This window comes from Salmo salar, chromosome ssa04, assembly GCF_905237065.1.
Source record: "Salmo salar chromosome ssa04, Ssal_v3.1, whole genome shotgun sequence".
In the NCBI taxonomy this organism is placed as follows: domain Eukaryota; kingdom Metazoa; phylum Chordata; class Actinopteri; order Salmoniformes; family Salmonidae; genus Salmo; species Salmo salar.
In genome coordinates this window covers 18,045,545-18,062,299 of record NC_059445.1, presented here as the reverse complement: position 1 = coordinate 18,062,299, position 16,755 = coordinate 18,045,545, and the positions used below count along the sequence as shown (strand labels likewise).

At 43.4% G+C, this 16,755-nt stretch overlaps 1 protein-coding gene and 2 non-coding genes across 4 annotated transcripts in view; 1 reads left to right on the top strand and 2 right to left on the bottom strand.

Annotated features, from left to right (window-relative positions):
• Positions 1 to 149: 149 nt before the first annotated feature.
• Positions 150 to 222, top strand: trnak-cuu (transfer RNA lysine (anticodon CUU)). Its single transcript has one exon. It is a non-coding gene; the product is annotated as a tRNA-Lys (tRNA).
• Positions 223 to 1,074: 852 nt separating this feature from the next.
• trnae-cuc (transfer RNA glutamic acid (anticodon CUC)) lies at positions 1,075 to 1,146 on the bottom strand. Its single transcript has one exon. It is a non-coding gene; the product is annotated as a tRNA-Glu (tRNA).
• A 4,599-nt stretch (positions 1,147 to 5,745) lies between these two features.
• LOC106602439 (protein WWC2) overlaps positions 5,746 to 16,755 on the bottom strand; it is a 49,149-nt gene continuing 38,139 nt past the window's right edge. For both annotated transcript variants that reach the window (XM_045716632.1, XM_045716633.1), the window contains exons 16-24: positions 14,990 to 15,188; positions 14,574 to 14,735; positions 13,819 to 13,934; positions 13,075 to 13,324; positions 12,708 to 12,875; positions 11,370 to 11,462; positions 10,519 to 10,770; positions 9,808 to 9,935; positions 5,746 to 8,429 (exon numbers count right to left, since the gene is read on the bottom strand). In XM_045716632.1, the coding sequence (XP_045572588.1) occupies positions 8,363 to 8,429; positions 9,808 to 9,935; positions 10,519 to 10,770; positions 11,370 to 11,462; positions 12,708 to 12,875; positions 13,075 to 13,324; positions 13,819 to 13,934; positions 14,574 to 14,735; positions 14,990 to 15,188 (1,435 nt within the window). In that variant the 3' untranslated portion in view covers positions 5,746 to 8,362. The remainder of the gene's footprint in view (positions 8,430 to 9,807; positions 9,936 to 10,518; positions 10,771 to 11,369; positions 11,463 to 12,707; positions 12,876 to 13,074; positions 13,325 to 13,818; positions 13,935 to 14,573; positions 14,736 to 14,989; positions 15,189 to 16,755) is intronic.

The window sequence follows — 16,755 nt, the reverse complement described above, 5'->3', positions numbered from 1 at the left end:
TTGAAAACCAGTGTTTGTTAGTGGGCCTACAGTCATTGTGTAATATTAAATGCTACCACAATGTAGCAACACGCCACAACTAATTAACTTTACTTTCAGACTTTCCCGCCCTCCTTTCAAAATCATCTGCAAATACGTAACATTGATAGGCCCGGCTAGCTCAGTCGGTAGAGCATGAGACTCTTAATCTCAGGGTCGTGGGTTCGAGCCCCACGTTGGGCGATATTTTTTTCATTAAACCTTTGAAACGAACATAATAATACATTTGGCACTTACGGGTGTGTTGCGAAACGACTAATCTTGTATGTAATTCCGCTACTATATCGATCGCTTTATACATTCACCATGGAAAATAAAGGCTAGTGAGCGTAGCGTTTGGCCAGAATGATGTGGATCGCTAGCATGTCAGGTAGCTAGGCTCAATACAGGCATTTTTCTATCGATTCCCTTAAAAATATCATTAATATAACATACGATGTATAAATACACCACAACACATGATGGTGAAAATATTAGCAGAGGATAGTTTCGATTCAGCCACACCTGGGTAACCGTGCTAATGTAGCAGGTGTCAAATAAAATCTCTGGGTTATGTGCACATCTGTAGCTCTATTCGTATTGGCCAATTCTTGGTAAATTCTTCGTAGTGGTGCTGTCTCTGGTTGGTTGTCGAGGTGTTGGTACATTTTGGTTGCGGAGATGGTGAAAAAGAACTAGCAGAGGATGGTTTCGATCCATCGACCTCTGGGTTATGGGCCCAGCACGCTTCCGCTGCGCCACTCTGCTCTGATATTATTAAAGAAATAATTCTGTTCTTAAACCTGAGGGGGCGCACACTTTACTTTTATATTAACTGCAGTATTTCATTAGCACTTTTTTCTTTTTTGAATATGATTTGTTTTTATTTATTTTTGTACGCATAATTTGTCATCATTACAGTTCAATACTGTTCACGCTTCCCTTTCACCCATTCAAAAACGATTAGCTACCTTTTCGATTTTGATAACTAGCTGTGTTCTAGCTGTGTTACAATCTGTATGCGGTTACACGACTGAGAATGAAGAAAATAAGTAGTTCCCTGACCGGGAATCGAACCCGGGCCGCGGCGGTGAGAGCGCCGAATCCTAACCACTAGACCACCAGGGAAGGTGAAGAATTGTAAGACTGTTTGACTATTCAACTGAGTTACTCACTGAACCTTCTCTTTTCAGCTATCTGATGGTAGAGGTTGTTTTCACAGTGAAAAGAATCTTCACTTGAACTAGCATTAAAAATATTGCGTTTTGACCACGTGCTTTAAGACCCAAACGGCGTTCCATAATAATGTCTATTACTTCACTTGAACCCCATGAAAGCTTGGCGACCCTTTTACTCTACTCAGTAGAACCAAGGTTACATCCGTAACCCAACGTTCTCTTTAATTTTCGTAACGGTCGCCAAACAACCTATGGGAGAGGCTGTTGAAACACTTGAAACATAACCCCTCCTTAAAGCAGTGCGACTGAGTTGAATGGTCTGAGGCCTTACAAATTCTACAGGGCCCAGCAGCAGTATTAGTTTGTGGCGTTCTGGCTGAGGTTCTCCTTTGATTTTGTTCCTGGGTTGACAGGAGCTTTTCCAGGAGAGAAATCACTTTGTTCAATGGAGCCTGATCACTGTTAGTGGGTGTGGCTGAATTATTTTGACCGACTGCTTGTTGTTGAGTCATACACCAAGCGTTGGGGGTCATCACAACTTCTACCTTGGCAGTACTTTGCGCCCTGTGTCTGGCTGATTGTTTGTCTCGGTGATGGCTGTCAATCATTGCCTGCAAATCTCCAACGGTCCAATTTTCAATAGGCCTGCACCTAAGAGTGGCATATAGTGCCGGATCAGGGCAGTGCTTAACAAACATCATGGTCACCTCGTGACCTGGATCATCCACTCTTTTTCCCTGTCTTTGCAAGCACTCATTGGCAAGGTCAATTGCTTTGTTCAGTCTAACCCAATAATCCAAGCAGCTCTCTGACTGTCTTGGTAAGGTTTCATAGAAGTATCCTAATGGGATTGTTGATGAGATTGCCTCTCCAAAGTGCTGCCTCAAGATATATTTTTTACAAGCAAAAATGTTATGCAAATTGCAATTCTAATATAGCACTGCCAATATGAACCTCTTGACTTCTCAACGCCTGGTAGAGTTCTGTAATTTCCTAATTAAACATAAAGTTGAAACAAAAAATGATATTGGAAGTTCTTATTAGAGTTGTTAGTAATTGACAGTGAAATCATTTGTTCAACATGTTTTTCTAGTAGTGACAGTTAACGGTTAAGATGTGGTTTTGTTTTTGTACAAACGCACAGGTGGATTGCCACTCTAACAACTGTGCACCGGCTAAAAAACAAGACCAAAACATCTCTGCCCTTCTTTCAACCCTGCCAGCTCTCTTTCTGCTAAACATCTTCAATGTATTGCAATTTCCAAGACACTGGAGAGTGTAACCTACAGCTATCTAGTGTAACAGCTAGCTATCTCTCTAGTGTAACATCTATCTATCTATCTATCTATCTATCTATCTATCTATCTATCTATCTATCTATCTATCTATCTATCTATCTATCTATCTCATCTATCTATCTATCTATCTATCTATCTATCTATCTATCTATCTATCTATCTATCTATCTATCTAGTGTAACATCTATCTATCTATCTATCTATTATAATTATTATCTATCTATCTATCTATCTATCTAGTGTAACAGCTAGCTAGCTCCAGTCCTGCGTTTTGGGATGGATCTGTTGGAGCCCCCCACGCCGATGAATGATCATGCTGCTTCTCTTCCTTCGGAATCCAAAGCCAAGAACTGCGATCTGTCCCCCACTATGAGAGCCAAGTTCGAACGGAATAGACAGCGGGCTGTGATGCTGAGGCAAGCCCGCCTGGCCAACAGACCATCGGCTGGAGAGGGGGGTGGAACTTCGGCTAAAGTCGCCAAGACAGTCTGGGGGAGGGTCCTTCATTGGTGAAGAAGAGGAGAGGCAAAGGACCAAGACAGTGGTGCATCAACCAGGTATGTGGATTAATAATAAATTAAACATTGTTGGGGGCTTCAAGGTATTCATATCTGTTGCATAATGTAATCTCTCTCATCTGTCAAGATGTGTAACAGAGAAAGATGCATTGGTGGTTCATGTGCGCCCTCTTGTGGATTCATGTCATACCACATGCCAGTTGCTGAGTGGAGTCAGTTTCTTTAAATCATTTCTAACTACCTACTACTGTAAATAATGGCCATAATAAATTATTTACGGCACACGTGACAACCAACCACTATCTGAATGACTAGTAACTCAGTGTTTGACGACTAAAACACCTTGGCTGATAGTGGTTGGTTGTCACGTGTGCCGTAAATAATGTATTATGGCCATTATTTACAGTAGTAGGTAGTTAATGTACCAGTCAAAAGTTTGGACACACCTACTCATTCCAGGGTTGTTCTTTATTTTTACTATTTTCTACATTGTAGAATAATAGTGAAGACATCAAAACTATGAAATAACACATATGGAATCATGTAGTAACCAAAAAAGTGTTAAACAAAGATTCTTTAAAGTAGCTACCCTTTGCCTTGATGACAGCTTTGCACACTCTTGGCATTCTCTCAACCAGCTTCATGAGGTAGTCACCTGTAATGCATTTCAATTAACAGGTGTGCCTTGTTAAAAGTTAAGTTGTGGAATTTCTTTCCTTCTTAATGCATTTGAGCCAGTCAGTTGTGTTGTGTGACAAGGTAGGCGTGGTATACAGAAGATAGCCCTATTTGGTAAAATACCAAGTCCATATTATGGCAAGAACAGCTCAAATAAGCAAAGATATAGTCAGTCAATCCGGAAAATGTCAAGAACTTTGAACGCTTCTTCAAGTGCAGTCGCAAAAACCATCAAGCGCTATGATGAAACTGGCTCTCATAAGGATTGCCACAGGAAAGGAAGACCAAGAGTTCCCTCTGCTGCAGCCCAAATAAATGCTTCAGAGTTCAAGTAACAGACACATCTCAACATCAACTGTTCAGAGGAGACTGAGTGAATCAGGCCTCCATAGCCCAATGTTTCTATGATTTGAATTAATACCAATACTGTATTTGATAAATGTGAAATCAAAAATACTCTGACAAGGTTGTTTGTTTCAGTTATCAATATTTTATTTATATATATTATAAATTTTGTCATGAATACAAAGTGTTATGTTTGGGGCAAATCCAATTAACACATTACTGAGTATCACTCTCCATATTTTCGAGCCTAGTGTTGGCTGCATCATGTTATGGGTATGCTTGTAATCGTTAAGAACTGGGGAGTTTTTCAGGATACATTATTTTTTTTACATAATGGAGCTAAGCACAGGCAAAATAGAGGAAAATCTGGTTCAGTCTGCTTTCCATCAGACACTGGGAGATGTGTTTTAGGTTATTGTCCTGCTGAAAGGTTAATTCAAGGCTAAATCAACACCGGAGTTGCTTACCAAGAAGACAATGAATGTTCCTGAGTGGCCGAGTTATATTTGACTTAAATCTTCTTGAAAATCTAAGACAAGACCTGAAAATGGTTGTCTAGCAATAATCAACAACACATTTGACAGAGCTTGAAGAATTTTTAAAGAATAATAGGCAAATGGTGCACAATCAAAGCTCTTAGAGACTTTTGCCAGAAAGACTCACAGCTGTAATCGCTGCTAAAGGTGATTTTACCATGTATTGACTCACGAGGGTTGAATACGTACATAAATTTGATATTTCTATATTTAATTTACTAAATTAGCAAAAATGTCTAAACATGTTTTCACTTTGGTCATTATGGGGTATTGTGTGTAGATGGGTGAGAATTGTTTTATATTTTGAATTCAGGCTGTAACACAAAATGTGTAATAAGTCAAAGGGTATGAACACTTTCTGAAGGCACTACATACGGTACATACATACAGGCAAAAGTAAAAGATGTAGATTTTTTTGGTTGCAGTATTACTTTAGTGCCTTGTTGCAAACAGGCTGCATGTTTTGGAATATATTTATTCTGTACAGCAGTGGAGGCTGCTGAGGGGAGGATGGCTCATAATAATGGCTGGAATGGCATCAAACACATCAGATATTTGGTTTCCATGTGGTTGATACCACTCCATTCCAGCCATTATTATGAGCCATCCTCCCCTCAGCAGCCTCCACTGCTGTACAGGCTTCCTTCTTTTCACTCTGTCATTTAGGTTAGTATTGTAGAATAACTATAACGTTGTTGATACATCCTCAGTTTTCTCCTATCACAGCCATTAAACTTTGTAACTGTTTTAAATTCACCCCTGAGCGGTTTCCTTCCTATCTGGCAACTGAGTTAGGAAAGACGCCTGTATCTTTGTAGTGACTGGGTGTATTGATACACAATACAAAGTGTAATTAATAACTTCACCAAGCTCAAAGGCATATTCAGTGTCTGCTTTTTTTTGGTAACCATCTACCAATAGGTGTCCTTCTTTGCGAGGCATTGGAAAACCTCCCAGGTCTTTGGTTAAATCTGTGTTTTAATTTCACTGCTCGATTGAGGGAACTTACAGATAATTGTATGTGTGGGGTACAGAGATTAGGTAGTCATTCAGAAATCATGTTAAACACTATTATTGCACACAGAGTGAGTCCATGCAACTTATTATGTGACTTGTTAAGCACATACTCCTGAACTTATTTAGACTTGCCATAAAAAAAGGGGTTGAATACTTATTGACATTTCAGCTTTTCATTTTTAATTAATTTGTAAAAAATAAATCGAAAAACATAATTCCTCTTTGATATTACGGGGTATTGTGTGTAGGCCAGTGACACAAAATGTCAATTGAATCCATTTTAAATTCAGGCTGTAACACAACAAAATGTGGAAAAAGTCAAGGGGTGTCAATACTTTCTGAAGGCACTGTAGGTCAGTTGTGTAAAACATATTTGATATCAGTGTGTGTCTCTAAACTAGTTGATTATCAGTGGGGAAACAGTGAGTTAACATTTGAACCATCCATAAGTTGCTAATTAAAAAGGTCCGGAGGGGGGTATGTCTGTACAGAACCAAAACATAAATAATACAAACACAAAAAATAAATACACAGGAAAAATAAAGTTTCCGCCTACCCACAATTCAAATCCATGTTTTCATCTTCCTGGTCGATATTGTGAGGCAACATTGTATTGGTAAACTAAACGGATGTGAACAAATTTGATTGGAAGTGCCATATATATCTTGAGTCCAGGGGTAGCTATGCAAACTAAGTACGATACCACAGATACTGTTTATACTCACAGTTCAATCAGATGTTAGCTCCTATTCAAGCGTTTCAGAGTAAGAGTGCTGATCTAGAATCAGGTCCCCCTTCTTATTCATTATGAATTAAATGTCAAAACTGATCCTAGATCACCACTCCTACTCTGAGAAGCGTTTTGAATACAAGCCTTGTTGTTCCTTAGCTATTAGCTGTTAAAAAGGCAAAGTAAAAACAATACTGTTTGTTCTCTGATTTACAGACACACAAACAAAACATTAGATACAAAATAAAGAGAAGAAATCACAAAGGTCAATCGTTGTCCTATTATTCAGAAAAATAGAGCAGGAGACTCCTTGGAGAAATAATAAATATAATGAATTACTGGAGTATAACAACCCATTATTATACAAAGAAACTGATGTATACTGAATATTATAGCTTTCATGTCTATGATAAAACCAAAAAAGTATTGATTTGACTTTTTCTATATAGCCCACTGCTTTTGACCAGGGTCCATAGGGCCCATAGGGCTCTGTGCTTTTGACCCCTGTACTTTTGACCAGGGCTCATAGGGCCCATAAGGCTCTGTGCTTTGACCAGGGCCCATAGGGCTCTGTGCTTCTGACCAGGGCCCATAGGGCTCTGTGCTTTTGACCAGGGCCCATAGGGCTCTGTGCTTTTGACCAGGGCCCATAGGGCTCTGTGCTTTGACCAGGGCCCATAGGGCCCATAAGGCTCTGTGCTTTGACCAGGGCCCATAGGGCTCTGTGCTTTTGACCAGGGCTCATAGGGCTCTGCGCTTTTGACCAAGGCCATAGGGCTCTGTGCTTTTGACCAAGGCTATAGGGCTCTGTGCTTTTGACCAGGGCTCATAGGGCTCTGGTCAAAAGTAGTGGACTACATAGAGAATAGGGTGCTATTTCGGACCCCTTAAAAACACTGGAAGGCTGGAAATTACATGATTTGGGTCCAGTATGTTTCCTGCATTGTCTTTGCTCTAGTCCAGAGAACCTATCTGTAACAAAAGGCATTAACACAGAGGTTTTATGTTCATCCTTTGAATAAATACTTCAACAGTTGGGAAACAGGTTGGAAAGGAACACCAATCTAACAAATGAAGTTGCAGAGTGAATTACAAAATAGCCTGGTCCCAGATCAGTTTGTGCAAAAACATATCCTGGACCAGGCTAGTAACTGACAAAACATTTAACTATAGAATTGAGACTAGAGCCCAGTGAACGCAGTAATAATTAGCGTTGCGGCGGGTCGGTGTGAAAAAGCATAAAGCCACAGAACAGTATCAGTGCAGTATCTCAGAGATATATAGAAGTGGAAAAGCAGTTACATTACATTCACAAGGTTTATGTTTGTTTTGTTCTGAATGAGAGAGAGAAAATAGCAGAGCACCAGCTTTGGACAGAAGACATTATATATGATATACTGTAGTAGGTCGCCTTCTCTCTCTCACATACGCACACTTAGCTAACACTGATGCCCAATACCAAATCAACCCCTAGCCCCTACCCACTATACACCTCTGGAGATCAGAGGATTGGATACATGGAAGAAACACAGTGAACATTCAATCTAGACTAGCAGAAGGCAAAGTGTCGTTATTACCATATAACTTACACCTATCCAATCCTGTTAGATCTCCATAAGTGCATAGGGGGTAGGGGATTGGGGTTGATTTGGGACTGGGAGTGAGACTCACTCAATCTACCCCGCACCCTGCCCTGTGGTGCAGTTCCACCACAGGACAACAGAGGGCGACAAACACACACACACTCTCTCCTCCACCCCACACACACACCACTCTCCAACACACCTTATAAAACTGTACAGAAAAATCACGAGCAGAATACAAGTACCAAAACACCTCTATTTTGGGTTTTCTCCTGATATAAGAAAGCCATTATTTAGTTCCTTTTTTTTTTTTTACAAGATAGTATTCAATTACAACTTATTATACAAATGCATAAACTATAGTGTACAAACTATTCGATTGTTTTCATTCAAAGTAACTACACTATTAAAATACTCTGCTATAAAAAGTTGGAAAAATACTTCATTGTTTCACTATGTAATCATACATCATCAGCCGGTAGGGATGGTATATTGATCTTAGCTCGTGTGAAGTAGGCCATCTTCTCCCTGCAAAGAGAGAAGAAATGGCTATCAATCAAGCAAATGTATTTGTAAAACCCTTTTTACACCAGCAGTTGTTCACAAAGTGCTTTTACAGTAACCTGACCATCAAGGCCTATCAAGGCCTATCAGGATGGAGCATAACAAGTTCAGAGACTATAGCCTGTTTATACCTGGTTCTAACATTATCTTGTTCACATTCTGATTGTGCCCACATTTTTTGACAGGTGTAAACGATTAAAATACGTATTGTGAACTGATTGTGATCAGATCTTCTAAGTGTAAACAGACAAGATCAGGTCACGATCAGGACAAGAACAGGACGAAGGACGCATGTTAGCGGCAGGTATAAACAGGGCTTACATGACCAGTAGGGTCAGTTATCCAAGATGGCGAGACAAGATACAAACAGTTCAAACCCTATGGTCAAATACCATAATTTCCGGACTATTAAGCGCACCTGAATATAAGCCGCACCCACTGAATTTAATAAATATATTATTTTGAACATAAATAAGCCGCACATGTCTATAAGCCGCAGGTGCCTACCGGTACATTGAAACAAATGAACTTTACACAGGCTTTAACGAAACACGGCTTGTAACAAAAATAAATAGGCTTTAACGAAACACGGCTTGTAACAAAAATAAATAGGCTTTAACGAAACACGTCTTGTAACAAAAATAAATAGGCTTTAACGAAACACGGCTTGTAATAAAAATAAATAGGCTTTAACGAAACACGGCTTGTAACAAAAATAAATAGGCTTTAACGAAACACGGCTTGTAACAAAAATAAATAGGCTTTAACGAAACACAGCTTGTAACAAAATAAATAGGCTAACACAGTAAAAAAAAAAAAATAGCAGTAAGCTTTAGTTGTCTTTTTACACTGAGTCAATTCCTCACGCTGCTGTTTCCAACGTCTTATCATCGACTCATTAAGACCAAGCTCCCGTGCAGCAGCTCTATTTCCTTTTCCAACAGCCAGATCAATCGCCTTCAACTTGAAAGCTGCATCATATGCATTTCTCCGTGTCTTTGCCATGATGAGGGTGACAAAATGACTACCGTAATCAGAATGATGGGAAGTTTGAGAGCGCTCGATTTAATCTAAACAGTAAACAAAAAAGTTGTTTGACCTTAACCCGTTCGGCAATTTCATTGGTCTAATGAAAGCTTCATGCCGCCAAAAAACTGAGCACGTCACAGAATGTTTTTTTGGAAGAAAAAAAATGGAAAGCGGGAAAAATCCATATATTAGCCGCGTCATTGTTTAAGCCGCGAGGTTCAAAGCGTGGGAAAAAAGTTGCGGCTTATAGTCCGGAATTTACGGTAGTTGTCCATTAAGGAATAGGGGCTGGACGGAGGGATGTCTGTCTCACCTGAAAGACTGGACCTGCAGGGGGACCTTCTGGCTCTGCTCTCTTAGCCGACACACGTCTTTGGAGGCCTTCCTCATCAGCTTCTCAGCCTGCTGCTCCTGACGCTGCTGCTCCTTAGACTGCTCCGCCTGGGACGAAGGGAGGGAGGGAGACAGAGAAAGTGTTCATTGAATGAGAGAGACTGATAGATTCGAGAGAGAATTCCATAAAAGTGAGAGCAAGAAAGTATTTTACTTCAGTTGCTCTGAAATGCAGGATACAGTGTCTTCCGACTGTGGACTCTGCAAACTAATGGTTTCATTCTTTACGCCAAATCGTACTATTCAAGTTGCGACCTGGGCAACGTTTTATTTATTTTAAAAGGGTCACTTCAGGTGAAAGCGAACGGCACAAGATTATACAGCCATTTAGTCTCTTCAGTGCCTAATCAAGCTTGAGAGAAAACCTGGGGTCAGAGACCTGGCATTAACTGCCGTTAGCTGCTATTAGTGAGAGTGGCTGATGGCATCATAGCATGGTAGAGTGCTTGGAGGGGCATAAGAAGGTACAGGGTATCCTTACACAAGCCATCAGATCCTGAGTGCCATTCAAACCATTCCAAAACACTGTGATGTCGAGTGGCCTTGGCCTAGTCCTTCTATCACAGCTGGACATTAGCAGTGTGTATGCATCTGCATACTGTATCTATCATATGTCTATCCAGCCACGTGCCTGTCTCTCGGCCTGCTCCAGCAGCCTGTGAAACCTGTGGTCGTGCAGCACGGACCCAGGCAGCTCCGTCTCTCCCCGGGCCTTCAGGGCCTCCAGGTGGGCCCTCAGGTCCCTCAGGGCCTGGAGCTCGTCGTTCAGACGGCTCTGACGCGTTCGCGAAGCCTGGAGGGCCAGCTCCAAGTCCAGGGAGGTCCGGGTGTTTGTCTCCCCGGCTCCGCCACGCCTCCGCACCACCACCGGCTGGCACAGGGTCTGAGGGAGGGAGGGAGAGAGAATGAAAGAGCAATGCCTAAATAGTTAGTTCCTTATACGGCACATAGTTTTTTGTTTTTTATAATATGTTTATTATTTTCTAATAAAAAAAGAAGGCAAAGATACATTGACATTCAGTGTAGTGTTGAATGGAATGGCATATTTAGAGGTCATAACAAAACTTAACTCGTATATACAATTTCTTTTAAATGCTATTATGTGGTACATATTAGAAGAAGACAGCATATAGAAATTACAATCAGTGTAGTTAAACCCAAAATAAATATGGAGTGGAGTACAGCACAGAGTAGCAGCAGATCATCAACCAGTTATGAAGGGGGACGAGACCATTTATCCAGTATCGGCTGCCATATTTTGTAAAACATTGGACTTCGATTGGAGGTATTGTATCGAATATATTGCACATTGTTGAAGAACATTCTCAACATTGCTCTTCAGATTATGAGTTTCGTGGTATTTATTGCAAAGATCTGTGCTCTTTTGCCTGATTAAAATGTCCCCCTTTATTTACCAAATCACTCCCATGAAGTTAACTGAAACCGAATGCAAGATAAAGAGAGAACAAATGTTACACTCACCCTCTTGACCCTGAGGCTGCGTCTCTCCGAGGTGTTCCGGACAAACGGGCACTTTTTGGATAATGTGGAGCTGTCGCTATCGCTCCGGTTCAACTGTAAGAAGAAGGAGAGATGAAGAGAGAGGGAAGAGAGTGGGAAGAGAGGGAAGAGTAGAGAACAGTGGGAACGCTCTGTGGTTGTTTGGTCTTTGGTCTGGTATTGGGGTGTGTGAGGGTGTGTGTGTTTCTGTGTGTGAGCGTGTAACTAAAAAATGACACCTCTATTCGAGGTGCGACCCGACCCCGGATTTGGCCCGGTTGCCATTTTAACGTCCAGGAAATAGATTTTTATTCTACAACAGAGGAAGGATGCTGTAGTTAGTGTCAGAGAGTCTGATTTGAGCAGTCAACCCCCTGGGCATGTTCCAGCAGACACCTCATGTCTCAACCTGTGGCACTGCTGCCTCTATATCCATGACTTTACAGACAAATGCACAACTGGTTTCCAACTGGGATTTCAACTGGTTTCCAACTGGGGTTTCAACTGGGGTTTCAACTGGGGTTTCAACTGGGGTTTTAACTTGGATTTCAACTGGGGTTTTAACTGGGATTTCAACTGGGGTTTTAACTGGGGTTTCAACTGGGATTTCAACTGGGGTTTCAACTGGGGTTTCAACTGGGGTTTCAACTGGGATTCCAACTGGGATTCCAACTGGGGTTTGAACTGGGGTTTCAACTGGGGTTTCAACTGGGATTCCAACTGGGGTTTCAACTGGGGTTCCAACTGGGGTTCCAACTGGGGTTTCAACTGGGGTTTCAACTGGGGCTTTAACTGGGGTTCCAACTGGGGTTTTAACTGGGGTTTTAACTGGGGTTCCAATTGTGATTTTAACTGGGGTTTCAACTGGGGTTTTAACTGGGGTTCCAACTGGGGTTTCAACTGGGGTTTTAACTGGGGTTCCAACTGTGGTTTTAGCTGGGGTTTCAACTGGGGTTCCAACTAGGGTTTTAACTGGGGTTCCAACTGTGGTTTTAACTGGGGTTCCAACTGGGGTTCCAACTGGGGTTCCAACTGGGGTTCCAACTGGGGTTTCAACTGGGGTTTCAACTGTGGTTTCAACTGGGGTTTCAACTGGGGTTTCAACTGTGGTTTTAACTGGGGTTTCAACTGGGGTTTTAACTGGGGTTCCAACTGGGGTTCTAAGAACTGTTTAACTCTCTGTGTGCTGTAGATGTGAATCCTGTCAGAGCAAAATTCATGCAGTACTTACACATTTCAGTGTGTGTGTGTGTGTGTGTGTGTGTGTGTGTGTGTGTGTGTGTGTGTGTGTGTGTGCATGTATGTATACAACCCACTCACCCTGCAGATGTACTGGTTGCGCTCCCCAGGGGAGAAGGTTTGAGACCTCATGATCATACTGTTCCGTACGAAGCCTCTCTGAGCGCTGCGCGGTCCTGGTCCCAGGCTGGGTCTGTCTTTAGGCCTCACCGCCACACCACTCATCTCTGTGTTCGTCTCCGCATCCACCTGGAGAAGGTTAGAGTATATTACAGCTACACAGATGTGGGTTCACCAAATAAAAGTGGACTTTTTGAAGTGTGTGTGTGTGTCTAGATCTAACGGCTCTGGGTTCCACATTAAACACACCTCTCGAGGCCAGAATCTTCATTCAGCCGGATGTGTGTGTGTGTGTGTGTGTGTGTGTGTCAGAGCACACGTGGCTTACCAGCGTTGGTCCTTCATTTGCCTGAGGGCGTCTCTCTTTACATCTCCTCTCCTCCTCTTCTTTCTCCTCCTCTTCCTCTCTGGCTGGCTCTTCTCGACACTTCTCCTCCCTCTCCTCCCCTCCGTACGCCTGCCCAGAGCCAGCAAACTTCTTCTCTGCCTTGACAGAATCCTTCCTCTCCTCCTCCCCCTCTTCTTCCTCCTCCAGTCCGAGGACCAGTTGAGGGCTGTCCTCTCCCAGCATGCTCAGCCTGTCATGAGAGGTCAGGGGTCAGCCATATTGTTACATGCAATACAACCTGCCTGGCTGGTATATTTGAGTCAAATGTTGATGTAGCCATGTTGTACACGTGTTTTTGTGAGAGGAAAATGTCCCCCTAAGGTGTTAAAAAAAATATATATATTTTAAATGTTTAATTGAATATTAAAACATACAATCTACCTGCAGTGAAGCCACTCAACATTTACATTCCATTCAGTCATCTAACCGTCTCCCATCCAGTGTGACCCACAGGATCAACCAGGACCAAGCGCCCTGCCCAAGGTCACGTCGACAGACCTCCCACCAAGTCAAAAGGTGTTTGTAATGGTTATAAAGTGTCATCTGTGAGGGAGGTGTCAGTACCATTGGTCTCTGTCTATCCCCAGGTGGCTCTGCCTCTCCAACTGTGATATGTGTGTACTGAAAGTAATGGTTTTTGTAATGGCAGTAAAGAGTAGTGTGTGAGGGACAGTGGGTCAGTACCATTGGTGTCCGTCCATGTCCAGCTGGCTCGCTCTCTCCTTCTCCTCCAAGGCCAGCTCCTGTTCCACAGCCTCCAACTCGCTGGAGGTCCTCTGCAGCAGGGCCGACACTGCATCCTGACAACACACACACAACACAATATTGGAACGAGGCGCCACTACAGCCGGGGGTTCGATCCCAGGCTGTGTCACAGTCGGCCGTGACCAGGAGCCCCATAGGGCGGCGCACAATTTGCCCAGCGGCCGGGCAGGGTTTGGCCCGGGGGGGCTTTCCTTGCCTCATCGCTTTCCTTGCCTCTAGCGACTCCTTGTAGCGTGCTGGGCGCCTGCAAGCTGACTTCAGTCGTCAGTTGAACAGTGTTTCCTCCAACACACTGGTGCGGGTCGCTTCCAGGTTAAGCGAACAGTGTGTTGAGAAGCAGCGCGGCCTGGCGGGTCCTGTTTCGGAGGACACATGACTCAACCTTCGCCTCTCCCGAGCCGTTTGGGGAGTAGCAGCGATGAGACCAGATCGTAACTACCAATTGGATATCACGAAATTAGGGAGAAAAAGGGGGGTCAAATTACAACAACAACTTTCCATTTGACTTTCGTGTGCTGCCAGAAGACATATAGAAGACATATTCTGTATAATATAACCTGCATGCAGCAGTGAATTTAAACTGATCTCCAATCAAAGTGAAGTGGGCATATCCAGAAACATGTAGACTGAGGCAGGCAGAGTCAAGTGGTCTGAAGTGGTGGAGGAGGACTCACCATGTCCACGGGCCCCGCAGGGTGCTGCTCTGGCCCAGGGCCTGGTCTCTCCTGGCTGGCCTCCCCTGTCTCTCTGGTCCTCTCACTGGTCAACAGGTTGTACCACACACTGGTCATATCCCCACTCACTGGAAGCTCTCCCAGACTCACATGGGCTCCAGCCTAGCGAGAGAGAGCGGAAGAGAGAGAGAGAGAGGGTGACAGGAGAAAGATAATGACAAAAAGTGACACAGTGTGTGCGAGAAAGTGTCTGTCAGTTCGTCTGCCCATCTTTGGTCACATTCTTGACCCTGTCCCAGTCGTAATGGTTGACGTTGTCATAAGCAAGCAATATGTTGCTGTGTGGTAATTGTACAGTGGAGGTGTAGTATCAGCTCTGTATTTAGTTAACTGAGTGTTGGTAAGTGTGTATGTACCAGGCAGTCCTCGGTGCGTCCGGGACCCACGGTGCAGGCGTCGACGCGGAGCGTCTTGTGCCGGAGGACGCCGTGCGGCGCGGCCGCCCTGAACACCTCGTTGAACGTCACGCTGTCAGGCAGCGCCACGGGCACCACGCGGGTCCTGAACAGACTGCTGATGTCACTGGAAGACGGGAGGAGCGCCACCCGGATGTATCTATTGGGGGGGGAGGGAGAGAGAAAAGAGAGTTATACAAAACACTTTCAGCAGAAACAAACAACTTCGAGTTCCAGAAGAAGACAATTCAATGTTGTTGAGGTCATGTCGTCCAATAACAACATAATATTCCTAAACTCAGAGAGTTAATGTGGAGACCGAGGCAGTAGGTTGGAAAAGTGAACGTGGCCTGGGGAGTGTTGGGATAAAGGCTGGTTACCTCTGGTGTGTTGTGTTATTGAGATGTGTGCTCTTCTCTTTCTGCCTGCTGTTCTGTAGCTTCCGGCCAGAGCGCCTCGAGCATCTTTGAGGATTTCTCTCTCTGCTCCAGTTAACATTGACTCAAACACTTCCCGGAAAGAAACCCCTCTCTGCTCTCTGCAAGACTCCTCTCCTCTCACCCGCAAACGAACCCCCACGCAGCACACTCATCTGCATATGCATATTTCACAAACTACAAAGGAGCCCAAATTTTCACTCAAATGAGTTGAATGAGAATAAGATGAAGGAAGTTTGGTTGAAGAAAGAAAGGAAAGAAGAAGTAAAAAAACAGAGTTAAAACGCCTTGCTGCCACCTGCTAAGTTGTATCATATTTTTGGGGGAGATATTTCAGCTGAATGTTGTGCGAGGGATTCAAAGGCGTTTCCCCGCTGTTTCGATTGGACACAAATGCCTTTTCAAGCCTGGGAACATGAGAGGGTGGATTAACTTCATTTTTCATTTTTGTCGGCCATAAAAGAAACAGGAAAAGGGGCTGCTGGCGGGAGAGAAAGCCGCGAGGGGTCTCGATAAATAATAACATGACAGAGCCCACCCACCCCTGCAGAGAGTAGACAAGACACACCTGTGTGATGTAAGGGCAAGTGTGTGTGTGTGTGTGTGTGTGTGTGTGTGTGTGTGTGTGTTTCAAGCTTTATTAGTCGTGTGTATGGAATACACATGGTATACACCAGCGATATTCAACTCTTACCCTACTAGGTCTGAAACCTGCTGGTCTTCTGTTCTACCTGATAATTAATTGCATCCACCTGGTGTCCCAGGTTTAAATCAGTCCCTGATTAGAGGGGAACAATGAGAAACGCAGTGGAACTGGCTTCGAGGTCCAATGAAATACTTACTTGCAGGTTCCTTCTGGACAATGCAACAACAATAAGAAATAATACAAGATAAGAATAGGAACATAAAGTCAAAGGCTCAGTAGAATATAATAGGCATTTTAGCAACAGTATAATACGGGAAGGCACAATTTATTGTCCGATATTTACACGTGTTTTGGGGAAGGGGGGAGGGCAAGTGTTTAAATTGTGAGGTATTTAGCAATCATAATAGGAGTCTGGTAGCAGCAGTTGTGATGTGTGTGTGGATGTGTGTGTGTGTGTAGATGTGTGTATGTCTGTATGAGTGTGGATGTGTGTTAAGGTACGAAGAATCAGAGCAGGTGGTCAGTCCAGTTCAAGTGTTCAGCAGTCTGACGGCTTGTAGATAGAAACTGTCTCTGAGCCTGTTGGTATCAGACCTCGTGCTCCGATACCGTCTGCCCGACGGTGAGTGAACAGCTCGTGGCCG